General features: G+C 34.0%; 1 protein-coding gene across 4 annotated transcripts in view; it reads right to left on the bottom strand.

The window, feature by feature from the left end:
- Positions 1–17,164, bottom strand: part of SLCO6A1 (solute carrier organic anion transporter family member 6A1) — a 94,184-nt gene that overhangs the window by 61,440 nt on the left and 15,580 nt on the right. For all 4 annotated transcript variants that reach the window (XM_038532241.1, XM_038532242.1, XM_038532240.1 and 1 more), the window contains 3 exons: positions 15,148–15,244; positions 10,882–11,003; positions 9,940–10,049 (listed from right to left, as the gene is read on the bottom strand). In XM_038532241.1, the coding sequence (XP_038388169.1) occupies positions 9,940–10,049; positions 10,882–11,003; positions 15,148–15,244 (329 nt within the window). The remainder of the gene's footprint in view (positions 1–9,939; positions 10,050–10,881; positions 11,004–15,147; positions 15,245–17,164) is intronic.

Raw genomic sequence — 17,164 nt, 5'->3', positions numbered from 1 at the left:
CCCTCTGCCTGTGTCTCTGACTCTCTCTCTCTCTCTCTCTGTGACTATCATAAATAAATAAAAATTAAAAAAAAATAGATACTACAGGCAGAATGAGGAACAGAAAACCTAGCTTTTTCCTCCTTTCTGCAACTGATTTTTGGAACAACAACTAGTAAATCACATCTCTACATATCCTATTTTTTAGGCAGTATTAATAGTAGACAAGGTAATTATGTTAGAGTCAGTCACATGAGATATTTTTATATTGTTAACCTCAATTAAGCCACCTATATGTGTATGTGTGCGTGTGCCTGTGTGCACATCCAAAGATACACGTGTCTTTGGAAAAATTACTCATTTTATTTCTTTACTCGTCCTCTTTAAATTACTGGTTCATCATCTGTAAGATAGAAATTACAATATCTGTATCTCCAGGTGATCATGAAAATGCAATATATGCAATAATTTGGTTTCTGGCATATAGAAGGTACCTAGGAAAGCATACACATCATTTTCATAATTTATAAAATAAGAGGGTCACGCTAGATTATCAGATTTGTTGGTTGCAAACTCTAGTGTGCTTTGAATCATTTGAACGGTGTAAAACACAGACTGCCCGGTCTTACTTTCAGAGTTTCTGATTTAGCAGGTCTGGAGTAGGGCCCGAGAATTTGAATTTTTAACAAATTCCCAGGTGATGATGATGATGATGATGATGATGATGATGATGATAATGATGGCCTGGGAGCCACACTGAGAACCACAGCACTAGATAATTTTTGTGTTTGGACTCTTTAGAATTAAAATGAATAGATTCAAAGGTTAATCCAGTTGATGTTACTCAGTAAAGTAAGAAAGCCAAAAACATTTTCCAAGTAGCTGAATAATTCAGCACTCATAAAGAAACAGAACATGATTCAGAATCAAATGGCAGCTTTGGTGTCTGCTCCCTAGTGAGCATTCCACTGCTTTCTCTTAACTGTTTCAAAGGCCCAGATATTCGGCTTCTTTCTATCAGCTTGTTGTGTCTATATCTACGTCTATTACGGCCTCTGACTACATTGTCTCTCCATTTGCTCCTCTTTCTCAACAGCCTTTGCACATTCGTTCTATGTCAGTTTATTAAGGCTGTGTTGTTTGAGTTTCCCAGACTTTCTCCTATTTATACTCTCCCAAGAAAGAGAAATTATCAAGTCAGTTTTTAACAAGTGTCCCTATTGGGTATTTTCTCAAGCTATTTAAGAGGTTTTTGGGAAATCTAAGAGTTACTATCTGGGTTCAAGTGCTGATCCCAGACCTAGTTTTAAGTAGGACAGTTGAACTACATCCCATAGAGCATGGCAACTAATGCATAAGGAACCACTTCTGGGCACTTTATTCAGAAAGAAACTGTAGGGACACCTGGGTGGCTCAGTGGTTGAGGCTCAGGGTGTGACCCTGGGGTCCCGGGAATGAGTTCAGCTTTGGGCTCCCCATATGGAGCTTGTTTCTCCCTCTGCCTGTGTCTGCCTCTCTCTGTGTGTCTCTCGTGAATAAATAAATATTTTTTAAAAAGAAACTGTAACCATAACACTCAGAATACAACAGACCTTTCTAATAGAATGTCCAGGCTCTCTTCTTTAAAAAAAAATCTATTTTTAAAGGGATTTCATGTAATGAAATCAGGCTGAATTATGGTAGGTTGAATTATGATAGGTGTAAATGTACCAAAGGAGAAATCAAATTAGGTCTTCACAGTAGCAGATAAATTTAAGCAACAGCGTGTAGCACTGTGGCTCTTAGCCCTAGTCAATCACAGGGTTTGTCTAAAACCAAGATCTTTGGACACACCAGAGGAGGCTCGTGGTGGTCTGGGAGGTATGGTTTCAAGCCAGACTAGGTACTCCTGCAGGTACTTACTTAGTATGAGTGTGAAATAAGAACAGGATCAGCAAATATCAGCAAAATATAAAGTAAATTATCTAGTGAACACAGACAAGTAGACTAAGATTCAGGACAGGTCTCGAGTAGCAGCAGGAAACAAATGTTAATAAGGGAGCTATTGCATGAACCAAGGTTCATTGAATATGGGATGTGTAGTGTCCCAATTAATTGCAGAACTTTTTCTTTTATGTGGGAGAAGCATCCATCTACTTCCTACCCTAAGCAAGGTAGCATAACAGGAGACAATGACCTTGCCAGTAAAAGGTAAAAGGCCTTAGTGTCTATAGACAAATAGGAGGAAAATATAAGTTGAAGAGGAGACCAATAAGCTCCTTTGAATATTCCAAGTGTTTTACTTGATCATTTAACTTCTCCCTTTCTCTGGTCTTGGTTCCTCATGAAGAACATGTATAATTAGCCACAGAAAATAAGTAATGGTTATCTTCATTAAATCTGTCAAGATGAATAAAAGACCTCACCGAGAAAATGTTGCTTGTTCAAGCTGAAAAATGTTTCAGCCATATATCCTGAAACCTCCTCACTTACTCTGCTTCTACAAATATCAATTTATTCCACCAAACCTAGGAGACAATTCAGAGACCGAAACTAGTACACGTCATCCTGATATAAATACAAATGATAAATATATTTTTTAAAGAATCATGTTCCAAAAAAAATAAATAAATAAAAAAATAAAGAATCATGTTACTTGTGTCAAATGTACATTGATTGATTCTAGTTTCTATGATAGCAATTTACCTGCTTTCAAAGAACATTAATATTTTGACCACTCAGAGTGTAATATCTAAATAATGTGGACACTAGCCTTTTTTTATGTACTCTGTCATCCATTTCTAGCCACACAGGCAACGAATAATGCTTTATATTCATTTGGTTCTACAGAACCAAGTTCTGTAGTTCAAAAAGTTCTTTCATATCAAAATAGCTTTGATCTTTTGATTTGAAATTTTAAATTTCTTTTCTTTGTTCACTGGAATTCTAGTATATAAATGTCTTCCCCACTGATAAGGTATGAGACTTAAGGCAGGAGATGAAGAAAAACGAGGTAAAAGTGTTCATCTCTCTGATCCATACATTTAAAAACAGTTTTCTCTTATAAAATTTTATTCCTTATCTGCTTCTCGCCAGTGCTAATTTCATTGTTTTTTCTTTTCCCTAATTTATTTCCCTAACTCCCAAGCTTTCTATTTTTACTCTTTTAAAATATACTTCTAATTGATTATATTCTGATAGCTATAGTTATTCATTGTTCTACTTTCTATTCTTAGCTTAAACCCATAGACATTTATAACTTTTTGCCTCATGGATTTTATAACTTATTTTTTACTTGTTTATTTTTTTCTTCAAATTTTTATTTAAAGTCTAGTTAGTTAAAATATAGTGCAATATTGGTTCAGGAATAGAATTTGGTGATTCATCACTTATATACAACACCCAGAGCTCATTGTAACAAGTGCCCTCCTTAACCCCATCACCCATCTAGCCCATCGCCCACCCACCTTCCTTCATCAATCCTGTTCTTATCACTAACAGTCTCTTATGATTTGTTTCCTTGTCTTTTTCCCCCTTCCCATATGTTCATCTATTTTGTTTCTTAAACTCCACATATGGTTTTTGTCTTTCTCTGACTTATTTCACTTAGCATGATATACTGTAGCTCCATCCACATCATTGCAAATGGCAAGACGTTGTTTTTGATGGCTGAGAATATTTCAGTGTGTGTGTGTGTATACACATCATCTTCTTTATCCATTCACCAGTAGATGGACATTTGACTTCTTTTCCATATTTTGGCTATTGGTGATTATGCTGCTAAAAACACCGGGGTGCATGCACCAAATTGAATCTATATTTTTGTGTCCCCTTTGGGTAATACCCAAGAGTGCAATTGTTGAATTTTAGTGTAGTTATATTTTTAACTTTTTAAAAAAGATTTATTTACTTATTTATTTGAGGGAGAGAGTGTGTGAGCAGAGGGAAAGGGAGAGGGAGACAAGCGACTCCCCGCTGAGCAGGGAGACTGAAGAGGGACTTGACTCATGACCTGAGCCGAAATCAAGAGTTGGATGCTTAACCAAATGAGCCACCCAGGTTCCTCTATTTTCAACTTTTTGAGGAGCCTCCATACTGTCTTCCACAGTGGCTGCACTAGTTTGCATTCCCACCAACAGTACAAGAGGGTTCCTCTTTCTCTGCATCCTCACCAATAACTGGTATTTCTTGTGTTTTTAATTTCAGCCACTCAGACAGGTGTGAGGTGGTATCTCATCATGGTTTTGATTAGTATTTTCCTGATGATGAGAGATGTTGAGCATCTTTTCATGTGTCTGTTAGCCATCTGGATGTCTTCTTTGGGGAAAAAAAAAATCTATTCACTTCTTCTGCCCATTTCTTAACTGGATTATTTGAGTTTTGGTTGTTGAGTTTGATACGTTCTTTATAGATTTTTGGATATTAACCCTTTATTAGATATATCATTTGCAAATATCTTCTCCCATTCTATAGATTGCCTTCTAATTTTGTTTCCTTTGCTGTGCAGAAGCTTTTTATCTTGATGAAGTCCCAATAGTTCATTTCTGCTTTTGTATTCCTTGCCTTTAGTGATATGTCCAGTGAGAAGTCGCTACGGTTAATGCCAAAGAGTTGCTGCCTGTGTTCTCCTCTAGGATTTTGACGGTTTCCTGTCTCAGATTTTTAAATCATTCATCCATTTTTAATTTATTTTTGTGTATGGTGTAAGAAAGCGGTCCAGTTTCATTCTTCTGCATGCTGCTGTCCAGTTTTCCCATCACCATTTGTTGAAGAGACTGTCCTTTTTCCAGTGGATATTCTTTCCTGCTTTATTGAAGATTAGTTGACCAGATAGTTGTGGGTCCATTTCGGGGTTTTCTGTTCTGTTCCACCGACCTATGTTGTCTGTTTTTGTGCTAGTACCATACTGTCTTGATCACTACAGCTTTGTAATATAGCTTGAAGTCCAAAACTGTGACATCTCTAGCTTTTTCTTTTTCAAGAAAAATACTTGCTTTGGTTATTTGGGGGCTTTTGTTGTTCTGTACATATTTTAGGATATTCTAGTTCTGTTAAAAATACTGTTTTTTTTTAAATGCTGGCATTTTGATGGGGATTATGTTAAATATGTAGATTGCTTTGGGTAGTATAGACATTTTAGTGTTTTTTCTTCCAATCCATAGGCATAGAATGCTTTTCTACTTATTTGTGGAAATAAATAATTTGATTTCTTACATCAGTGTTTTATAGTTTATATTTTTTACCTCTTTGGTTAGGTTTATTTCCAGGTAGTTTATGGTTTTTGATGCTATTGTAAATGGGACTGATTCCTTGATTTCTCTTTCTCCTGCTTCATTATTGGTGTATAGAAATGCAGCAGATTTCTGTACACTAATTTTGTATTCCGCAAATTTGCTGAATTCATGTATCAGTTCTAGCAATTTTTTGTGGAGTCTTTTGGGTTTTCTGCATAAAGTATCATATCCTCTACAAATAGTGAAAGTTTACTTCTTCCTTGTTGACTTGGACACTTTTCATTTCTTTTTGTTGTCTGATTGCTGAGGCTAAAACTTGCAGTACTATGTTAAATAGTAAGGGTGAGAATAGACATCCTTGTCTTGTTCCCAACCATACAGGAAAAGCTCTCAGTTTTTCCCCATTGAAGATGATATTAGTTGTGGATCTTTCATATATGGCCTTTATAATGTTGAGATAAGTTTTATCTATACCTACTTTGTTGAGGGTTTTTATCAAGAATAGATGCTATATTTTGTCAAATGTTTTTGCTGCACCTATTGAGAGGATCATAGATTCTTATCATTTTTTTGATTAATGTAGTATATCATGTTGATTGTTTTACAAATATTGAACCACTCTTGCAGCCCAGGAATAAATCCCACTCAATTGCAATGAATAATTCTTTTAATGTACTATTGGATTGGATTTGCTAATATCTTGTTAGAATTTTTGCAAATGATAGTATAATTTTATAAATATGTTAAATATTTTGTTTCTGTTTTGGCTTTTTATCTTTTCTTTATTTCCATCTTACCTATTTTAGAATTAAAATTATCTTTACTGACATTTGGGTAAAACTCTTTTCTTTCCTTAATTGATGAATTTTCTAAAATATATAAATAAGGACCAGAAAGAAATATGGTAACAGTAGAGAGAATAACATTCTAAAAACAGCTACTTCCCTGGCTCCTTTTAATAAAAATTGATGACAAGAAGACTCTTTAAAAAAATCTATGCTTAAAAGATCAGATGTGTTTTTTAACTAGCTATTAGTCAGCAAGTCTTATAATGACGGTGATAATTTTACCAACTGGAATAATTTGCTTGTTGGAATGATTTTATGTCAGTCCTTACATCAGGAGTTTGTGAACTAGACATTGAACCTCAAACAATATCAATTAAGTGTCATGAACCAGGAGGTACTGAACTATAGAGTTAGTAGTATAGGAAGACAATAGATCTTTCTTTATTCAATCAAATTCTTCACACTAGTCTTTTAAATTTATCTTCTAGTTGATAACCCACTCTTCTTATCAAGATAAAAGGAAAATCTTATGAATTTTTCCCCTATTTTTTATATACTTCCCCTCCCTAATCTAAAAGTAGAAATATCTCTCAAGTAGGTATTCATATTAATTATGTATTTATTGAGTTTTTACCATGGGATATGCAGTAATCTATACACCCTACATTCCCATGAGGAAGATACCATTACTGTACCAATTTCTTATTTGAAGAAAGTGAGCAGACAGGCTAAAACACCATTATTTCGTTTAATATAAAATACAATCAACAGTAAGAAACACCATCATTTTATGTACCACTAAGAAAAAAAACACTGCAACTGACATAATGAGATAATGCTCTAAGGAAAGTCCTATACTATGTAGGTATTAGTCTCACCAGCTTTTGAAATACATTAGATCTATTAAGAAGGACTTGCCAATTTCTCCTGACTCAGCTGTACACCTTAACATGTGGTAGGTATCCTTTTAAAGGTATCTCAATAAAAGAACAATAAAGCTATCTCTACTTGTGGGACTCCTTTACTTAAGTTTCATAAAATGCCTGGATGTTACTTTACAAGAAAATGTGAACTAGTGGTCATTCCTTCAACATCAAATATTTGCATATATGTATTTATATTATACATATACATATGTATATGTATAATACATATATAAAAACTTTATAATCCCATGCTTGAATACTGCATTCATCTTTTTTGAAAAATTAACCCAGCAATCGCACTCAATAGGGACAGCACCACTAAAGTATGTAATGTAAAGTAATGATAATATGAACAGCCATGACCAGTTTACCCATACTCAGGCATTATCTACTATGTCACAATTACATCCTCCTTTACAGTTATTTCAAGACTCCATCAAATTAATACTAACCCAAGTTTAAGGATGTTAAAATGTGAATAAAAAAAGTATGTCTCAGAATCAAAGAAATATGGAAGTTTGCATAATGTATCACCTATAGGGAGGGCTATATAATGTCCCTGATGGGTAGGCCTACTCACAGTTAGGCCTGCTAACAGATCAGAATCTATGGATAGAGAGAGGGAGCTGATGCATCATTAGCCTTTTACCCCTTGGATAACCACAGAGCACAAAGAGAAGGCTAGAGCTTGCTCTCTTTAAAACTTTTTACCAAAGAAAAAAAGGAAGCTACTCTTGGGTGGCCAGTCTCTAGCACATAGTCTCACTTTTGGCCTTGGGCAAAAAGTAACAAACCCTTACAAAGAAAATTTTTCTGCCTGTGAGATCTACCACAGAGAAGCATAAACTTACCCTTAGTTCCACTTTCTACTCATTCCCAGAAAGTCATAGCATCTCTAGCTCTTACCTGATGAGGGATTATAACCATTACTCACTGCTCAGCTCCATTCTTCCTTGCATGAATTCTTTAATAGCATTGCTAAACTGACTCACAAGTAACCATCAACGTAGTAGAAAACACGGGCTGACTCCCTTATCATTGGAGAAGACATGCTCAACTTAAATTTTGTCAACATTAAAAATAAAACAAAGTAAAATAAAATAATTTCACCAACATGGCTCAGTAGATATACTTTACTGAGAAATTCAGCTTTGGCAGGTGCTAAGCCATGAAACAAGGCAAACAGTGGGAATTTTTCTAATCTAGAAGGTTCCCTAATGTATGGCCCACTATCCCTCTCTTTTCTTTCTGAACTCAGCCTGCTAATTGTTAAAGTCAAGAGTGTAGATACATAAGCTTTCTAGTGGTTCTTAATATTATATGTCTGTGTATAGACTTTAGAACATTTGCTTCCCCACATCTTAGGTTTTAATTTATTTTCTTTCTTTTTTAAGGCTCCAGAAGCTCAAATAATGTTGCCATGTGAAAGGTTTACTTTTTCCTTCTTGGAAAAATCATTGTTCATAGCTCTGAACTTTATAAATGCCAAGTAATTCTTTAATTGGTTCTTGCAACTTGGTCTCATATACTACAGCTGAATAAAAAAATAACTATTTATAATACCCAGAGAAAATTCCCTGTAATAACACCCAAATCATACCGCCTTTTCAATTCTTACCCTACTCTAATCCATTTTTTACAAAGTCATGTTTTAAAGTTCTTAAAACATCATTTTATTATTTAGATTGACTTCCTATTGCATTCAAAACAAACTCTAAAGTTCTCACCATGTCCCACAAGGACCTTCATGAGCTAGCCTTTGCTTGTGTTTCCAACCAAGTGTTCTTTCACTCTCCTCTCCAAGCAACTTTGCTTGAAACGCACAAGTCTTCTCTAAATTGAACATACCCAAAACTTCACTGTCTCAAGATGTTTCCGCATGTGTCTCTTATGCCCAGAATTTTCTTCACGACCATTCATCAAATGGATAATTCCTTCTTTTGCTTTAGGGTTTTCCATTTAAATGCTCTCTGTTCAGTGATGCTTCCTTTTACCCCATATCTAAACTACATTTTACATGGAATTTTCTCTACACAATTGTTAATCCGTTTTTTTTTTTAATCTCTGCACTTTTTAAGACCTGAGATCCACGCAAGAATATAGCTCCATAAAGGCATAGGTGTTAGAATTATATCTTCAATACAGTTCTGCCCACAATGTACAGGAAAAGGAGAAGAGAAAGCAAATTGAATATAGAATCACTTAGGAGCTGGAGGTATTTTTAGGGCACCTGGAAGGCTCAGTTGGTTGAGCTTCTGACTCTTGCTTTCAGCTTAGGTCATGATCTTAGGGTCATGGGATTGAACCTCATGTCTAGTTCCATGCTAAGCAAGGAATAGGTTTGAGATTCTTTCCTTCTCCTTTCCTCTTTCTACTTCTCCCCCTCTGCTCCCATCCCACCCCCACTTTCTCTATCTAATAAATAAATACAATCTTAAAAAAAATTTAAATAGTTGAATTTTTTAACCCCACTATGTCTTTTTTGTAGGCCATGTTTCTCAGAGGAGCAAAGAATTCTTTTCCATTTGATATTGAGAGAGTTTCCATAAAATATGATGTTTGAGAGAATATTTGTTAACTTCTAGAGTTCTCTGCTAAGTCATTTAAGCATAATAAAAAGATGTTATTCTGTATGTTAGTAAATTGAACACCAATAAAAAATAAATTAAAAAATAAAAAATAAAAATAAAAAATAAAAAGATGTTAACACCTGTAAGCCTTCTCATTAAATGTCTTATTTATTTCTTCAGGGAAAGAACAAACACAAAGTAAAATAAAAGAAATAGAAGGAAAACACTAGTACCATCCTCTGACATTAGCCTGTTTCTGTAAATGCCACTTAGGTAAGGATGGGTCCTATTTTCCATTATCTATAAAATGAATAAGTTAATTAAGACTTCAAAAATCTCCCTCAGATTTTTTTAATCCCTCTCAGATTTAAGTTGGACACTTTATGGTTATTTTCTTAAATCCATTGTTAGAAAAGTATACAGGTCAACTTATTTGGCTTGTTCATGTAAAATATTACTTTACCCAAATAGTAGAAAATAAATCCTTGAGACTGGTTCCAAATTCCTGATCTTTAATTTTTAATTTGAATGGATTAGGCTGTTTACGCTTCTCAGCTTTTATCTTTGCTGTACCTATATGATAACAAGTAAAAAAATCTTATGACATGTTTAAATAATTAAAACATATATACAAACATATGCACATATCTTAATAAACCCAATTTTTCTTTAAATGATAAGTGAGCTATTTGTGAACAAACTAAAGCCAGTCTAATTAAGCAAAAAGCACATTCTCCCAAAACAGTGCTGTCAAAAAGAACATTCCATGATAATGAAAATTGTCCATATCTGTACTGTCTCATATTGTAACCATGAGTTATATGTGGCTATTAAATACTAGAAATGTAGCTCCTATGACTAAGTGTTTCTAATTTTCATTTAATTTGAAATTTAAATATCCACATGCTGCAAGTGACTAGTATTTGACAGCAAAGCCCTAAAATGTAAAAGACTAATCTTTGACACTGCTAAAAATATGCTGTGCCAGTAAAATGTACTGCCATTAGGAGAGTGTTTGATTTCTCTAATGTTGCATGTTAATTTTTTAGTGTTTCCAAAAGAATTTTAATAGTTATTATTTATCTTACAATAATTCTTTCAGAAAGTACATGTATTAAATAATGCTAGGTAAATAGATTTAAACATGTTTCATTTTAAAGAAAACTTATGAACTCTAGCACTTAAAAAATGACAAGAAGCAAAGATACATACTAATGAAAGCCTGGCACATAAATAAAATATTTGGCCACATGCAGCTTCATTTATTCAAATAACATTAGCATATCTCCCCATATCTCCATGACAAAAATAAATGTAGTTCAGCCATATTCTGACAATGGGAGATGGGGGTGAGGACAAGGAATCTACCATCTTTTAATTTAATGAATTATATTTTTATAGTCACCTCGTATACTGTGTGGAAAGCATGACAATGGTATTAATGTAGACCATGCAATAAGTGAGACCAAACCAAAATAAATCCACCATTTCTGCATCCATCTTTGATCACCATCAGTGTCTTCACCACTTAAACAGAGAAAAATTAAAAATTTCAACTTTGTGTATCCCATTACAAATAAAGCCATAATCAGAGAGAAAAACAGAGAGAAGCATTTTTCTGTTAATTTGTCCCTATTGTTTGTTTTGCTGATTGTAAGTCCTCCAATCACGTAGTTTTCTTTTATCCTGCAGGATTCTAAATTTTTCCCTTTTCTTTCTTTTCCCACGTCTACTCAGGTAGCAAAAGTAATTCTTTGTTCTTCTTTTTTTTTTTTTCTTTGTTCTTCTTAATTTTTTTTTCTCCAGCAGAAGTCATGTATTTGGAAGACTACCTGTTTAAACCTCACCTATTCTTTACAATCATTTTTGCTCCTTTAAATCATGCACACCTTTTAGGGTGACTCTTGTCATTTAAGATGCACAACCAACCCTTTATCTGGCATCTGACTCTTTAAATCACCTATGTTTGGATATCTCTTTCTTATAGTTCCTTCTCTGACTCAACTCAGATGGAGGGGTAATTAATTACCCTTCTAGTGACCACCTAATGACCCATAGGACCCTTTGTTAGGCTTTGTCTTCCATCTTCGCTGTAGTTTTCCTTGGTCTGCCTTTGCAGACTTTGCGGTGAATGGGGTGGGATAGGAATGTGAAGGATCCTGTGCTGGATTTGATGATTTTCTCTTTTTACTCACTGTTCATTTTGCAGTTTCAACATTCTTTGTCTTTAGTCATGCTAAGGCCATTATCTTGGAAAAGTTTCCATAGTTGTGAAGTTACTTTGTATCATTTAGGGAGAAGATTTGAGGGAGTTCATTACCATATAGTTACCACTGTCTTTAGTTCCACAGGCATGTAAGACCTTGTCCAACCACCTGTTGTGGGAAAATATCCACATACTCAAGAACCACAGTTTTGAAGGTACTGGTTTCTCACAGGCAATTCTGTTGTCAACAGAGACCTGATGAGGAGCTTGCATATAGACCTTGCCTTTCATAGAAGGTGGAGAATATTCCCAGTTTTATTCATTTATGAGACAACTCCTCATCCATTGCTACATTATTCAGGGATACTAGTTCTAACTTGCAATGCTACAAGGTTGCAATCTTGAGTTCCATTATCCAATAGGTATATATATCTGGACACGCTATGCACAAGGAGTTTCAACTCTAGATTGTCACTAGGGTTATGTGTTTCCTCACTGATTATAATATTTAGAAATTTTCTTTTCTCTTTTTGTTTTTTAATCCAGCTAAGTACTATAACCATATGCATTATGCTACATACAATTGTTACATATGTGTAAATAATTGATAACCAAGAAGAATGAGGAAAATAAACTAAAAGTGTAAGCAAAGAACAAAGAAAAAACAAAGAGCAAGCAAAGAATCTCCTTCTACTAGAAATAATTAGAAAGTGTAATAATATAAAGATTCCATGCACAATACTAACAAAGAACTTTAAATTACTAGGAATAAGCTTAATGGAATAGTCCCAATAAAGAAAATTATAAAACTTTTTTTGAAGGGCATAAAAGAAGAAGAGCGAACACAGAGCAACATATACCATATTCTTGCATAGAAAGATGACAATTATTCCCAACTTGATACATTAAGTTCAAGTATTTCAAATCAGAATGTTTTAATTATAACCTGAGATTATTATATTTATCTGAACGAGTAATGTTGCACAAATAACCTCTGCTCTTTGGTAAATCATTTTGAGGAAGGATTTATCCAATCAATGCTACAATCATATGGAAAGGTGTACTTATTTAAAAATTGTAGTATTGGAATGAGAATAGAGAGATAGATCAGACAACAGATTAGAGAGACAAGAGATAAGAAGGAAATCCACGTATATAAGAAATTTATGATATAGATAATGTATAATATCAGTAAAACATAAATTAATTTTAAAAAATGGAATGATCCATAAGTGTCATCAGTAGAATGAGATATCCCTTTGAGGGGGAAAATGTAAGCTTGATTCATTTGTCATATAAAAAAATAAATGGAAACTGGACATTGCATTTAAGTGCACAACTAAAACCAGACAAGGATATTATAAGAAAATTATAAGCCAATATCCCTGATGAGCAAAAATCCTCAACAAAATATTAGGAAACCAATTTTAACAATACATTAAAAGGATCATAAACCACAATCAAGAGGGATTTATTCCAAGCACACAAGGATGGTTCAATATCTGCATATCAATTAATGTGATATACCGCATAAGCATAAAAGATAAAAATCCTTTGATCATGTAGAAACATCATTTGCCAAAAGAATAAAAACTTACAACAAATTAAGTTTATAGGGAATATACATCAACATAATAAAGACCATATATGACAAAGTAAGATCAGGAGCAAGGCAAAGATACCTACTTTTAGTCGACACAGCGCTAGATATACTAGCCTGATTAATTAGGCAAGAAAAAGAATAAAGACATTCAAATCAGAAAGGAATGAGTAAAATTATCTCTGAAGACGATATGACCCTAAATAAAGAACTGTTGAGGGTACCAAGTCATGACATCATTCTATCAAGTCAGCTATTTCTGAATAATAGGGGACAGAGAAATCTATAGTTGTCATACTGTCATTCTTTATTGTCTTATCAGATGTTCCCTAGTCAGAGGCAATACTGTATGAGAAACCACAGGGATGAATATGGCATCTGTGTCTTTGAATGCTGTTGCTAGAAGAAGCACTATATGTAGATAACTAAATGTTTAGACATTTCCCCAAAGAAGACATACAAATAGGCAAAAGTAAATGAAAAGGTGCTCAACATCACTGATCATCAGTGAAATGAAAATCAAAACCGCAATGAAGCTTTCACTTTATAACTGTCAGGATGCCTATTTTTAAAAAAAGGAGAAAGAGAAAGAAGAAGAAAGAAGATAGAAGAGGTGGGGAAGAGGAAGAAGAAGAAAGAAAATAACAAGTGTTAGCAAAGATGTTGAGAAATTAGAACCCTTGTGTACTACTAGTAGGAATGTAAACGGTACAACCATATATGGAAAGTAGCATGGAACTTCCTCAAAAGTATCAAAAATAGATGATTTAACAATCCCACTTCTGGGTATATATATCCAAAAGAAGTTAAAATAGAATTTTTTTAGATTATTTATTTATTGGAAATATTTATTTATGTATTTATTTATAAACATATTTAAAAATATATTATTTCAATATTTGTTTATTTCAATAGATAGATAGATGATAGATAGATAGATATTTGTTATTTATTTGAAAAGAGAGCACAAGCAAGAGGGAGAGGGAGAAGCAGGCTCCACACCAAGCAGGGAGCCCGATGTGCAACTAGATCCCAGGACACAGGGATCATGACCTGAGTCAAAGGCAGATGCTTAACCAACTGAGCCACCCTGGCACCCCTGAAAATAGAATTTCAAAAAAAAATATTTGCTCACCCATGTTAATTGTATTATTATTCACACTAGACAAGGGGTAGACATGTTATGTCCAAGGGGTGGACAAAATAAGTTAAATCCACATAGACAGATAAATGAATAAAGAAGTATATACATACAATGGAATATTATTTAGCCTTAAAAAGGAAGAAAATACTAGCATATGCTACAACATGGGTTAACCTTAAGGACATTATGCTAAATGAAATAAGACAGTTATAAAAAGACAAACTGCATGATTCTGCTTATATGATGTATAAAATAGAGTCATAGAAAGCAGAATGGTGGCTTTCAGAGATTGAGGAGAAGCAGATAAATGGAATTTACTGTGTGATGAATATAGAGCTTAGTTTTGCAAGATGAAAAATTTCTAGCGATCTGTTGCACAACAATGTACACATGGTTAACACTCCTGTGCTATACACTTAAAAGTGATTAAGGTGTAAATTTTAAGTCATGTGTTTTCTCCACAATTTTTCAAAAACATATATGCAGAATTAGTAATAAGGTTGTCATTATAGTGTTTTTAAAATTATATTTCAAACAGTAAAAATCAAAGTGTACATTCTAGATTTACATGTACCCACATGTGCATATCAGTTACATTACATATTTTTCCTATAAATATGGTTATTAAAAATTAAATATATGTGTTTATAGGTACAGTATCTATCCAATAAATATTTTATACAATGTGAACAACAACAGATAAGGAAATAAAATGGCTTACCTAAATGCAAAAGTACTGTTCTCAGTGTCCTTAATAAGGAGTGCTACTATCATATAACTCAAAGAATATCCAAGCACTACTGAAGATTCAATTAAGCCTGTAAAATGAATACTGATTATAAAACAACTACATAAGCTAGTTTTGTCACGATAAAAATTATATCACTGAAATAGATTACTTCTGAAAGCCTCATAGCATACTTTATCATATGAGTCAGGGTCCTCCTGAGAAACAGAACCAATAGGATATTGAGAGAGATTGTTAAGGAATTGTCTCATGCAATTTATTGGCAAGTCCAAATTTGTAGGGCAGGTTGGCAGGCTTGAAATCCAGGTAAGAGTTAAAGTTACAATATTGAGTCCATAATGAAGCTTAAAATCCACAAGGTCACCCAGAAGGATGGGAAAACTGAGGCAGAGTTTCTATGTAGCAGTCTGGAGAAAGAATTGCTTCTCTTTTGGGAAACCTCAATTTTTGCTATGAAAGCCTTCAGCTGATTAGATAAGGCTCACTCACATAATGTAATCTGCTTTTTTTTCTAAAGATTTTTTTTAATTTTTATTTATTTATGATAGTCACACAGAGAGAGAGAAGGAGAGAGAGAGAGAGAGAGAGTCAGAGACACAGGCAGAGGGAGAAGCAGGCTCCATGCACCGGGAGCCCGACGTGGGATTCGATCTCGGGTCTCCAGGATCACGCCCTGCGCCAAAGGCAGGCGCTAAAACGCTGCGCCACCCAGGGATCCCCTGTAATCTGCTTTAAACAAAATCTACTAATTGTGTTACTCAGATCTAAAAAAAGTATAGCAGAAACATCTAAACTGATGTTTGACCAAACAAATCTAAAGAAGTTAACACATAAAATCAACCATCATATGTATCATCCAATGCACGTATTAAAGAAACTTAGATAAGGCAACTATACAAATCACTGTATCTCATTTAATCTGTATATTTAATGTAATATAAATATATTTTCATTTAATATAAATATAAATTCAATATACCCAATTTCACTTTAATTTGTGGAAGCTTTGTTTACTTCACCTTAGCTGCCATAGTGGCAGGGGGAGGCAATAAAGTAGATTTCTTTTTGCAGTGTGTAGATGTGCATTTTAATTACCATGCAGTAGAACCAAAAGAAAAACAGATTTGTTGCCACCCTCAGCTAACACTAATAAATCACTACAAATTTTTTTCTAAAAGCAGACATAAATATGAATATCATCTATTTTAATTTATTGACATAACTTTCCTTATTTCTGGTGGAAAAAATATTATTTTGGGGCCACATGCTATTTACTCTTGTCATCTTCACAATACTTTAAAAAATTTAATTATAAAAACATGATAGATAACTCTGTACAGATAAATGATCTACCAAGACCAGGGCTATTGTAACATAAAGAAATACAGATCATTGTGAGATACGCCCCTGGCTAACTTACTGTAGGATATCATGGCATAAAACACTGGAAACAGAGGGTACTACACTGCAGTTAATTAAACAGCCTATCACTTCTCTACTTGATAGGATGAACAAGATTATACTTTCATTAACTTCAAAATATCTGAGCTCCTCAAAAAGATGAAGCGAGTTAATGTACATAAAGGGCTTAGTACAAGGATGATGATGATTTCAATACCACACTGAATCAAGTACTGAGGAGGCATGAAACAATACTTCTATCCCCTTATGAACATGATGGCAGCAACTTCCCAACTATGTTCCCACTTTAAACATATGACTATTCAGGCAATTCAAACAATTTGAGACTTTTTCCTAGAGAAATGAAATGTGGCGTGTACAGTTTGATATGAAAACATATGTATAAATGTTATGTGTATTATATACTAGACACATATAGAGAGAGAGAAAGACTATAGTTTTTATTACTTAAGAAAGTATGTATTTGGGATGCCTCGGTGGCTCAGTGGTTGAGCGCCTGCTTTCTGCCCAGGGCGTGATCCTGGAGTCCCGGGATCAAGTCCTGCATTGGTCTCCCTGCCTGGACCCT

Source organism: Canis lupus, chromosome 3 (assembly GCF_011100685.1).
Source record: "Canis lupus familiaris isolate Mischka breed German Shepherd chromosome 3, alternate assembly UU_Cfam_GSD_1.0, whole genome shotgun sequence".
NCBI lineage: Eukaryota > Metazoa > Chordata > Mammalia > Carnivora > Canidae > Canis > Canis lupus.
This window is presented reverse-complemented; position numbering and strand designations above follow the sequence as displayed.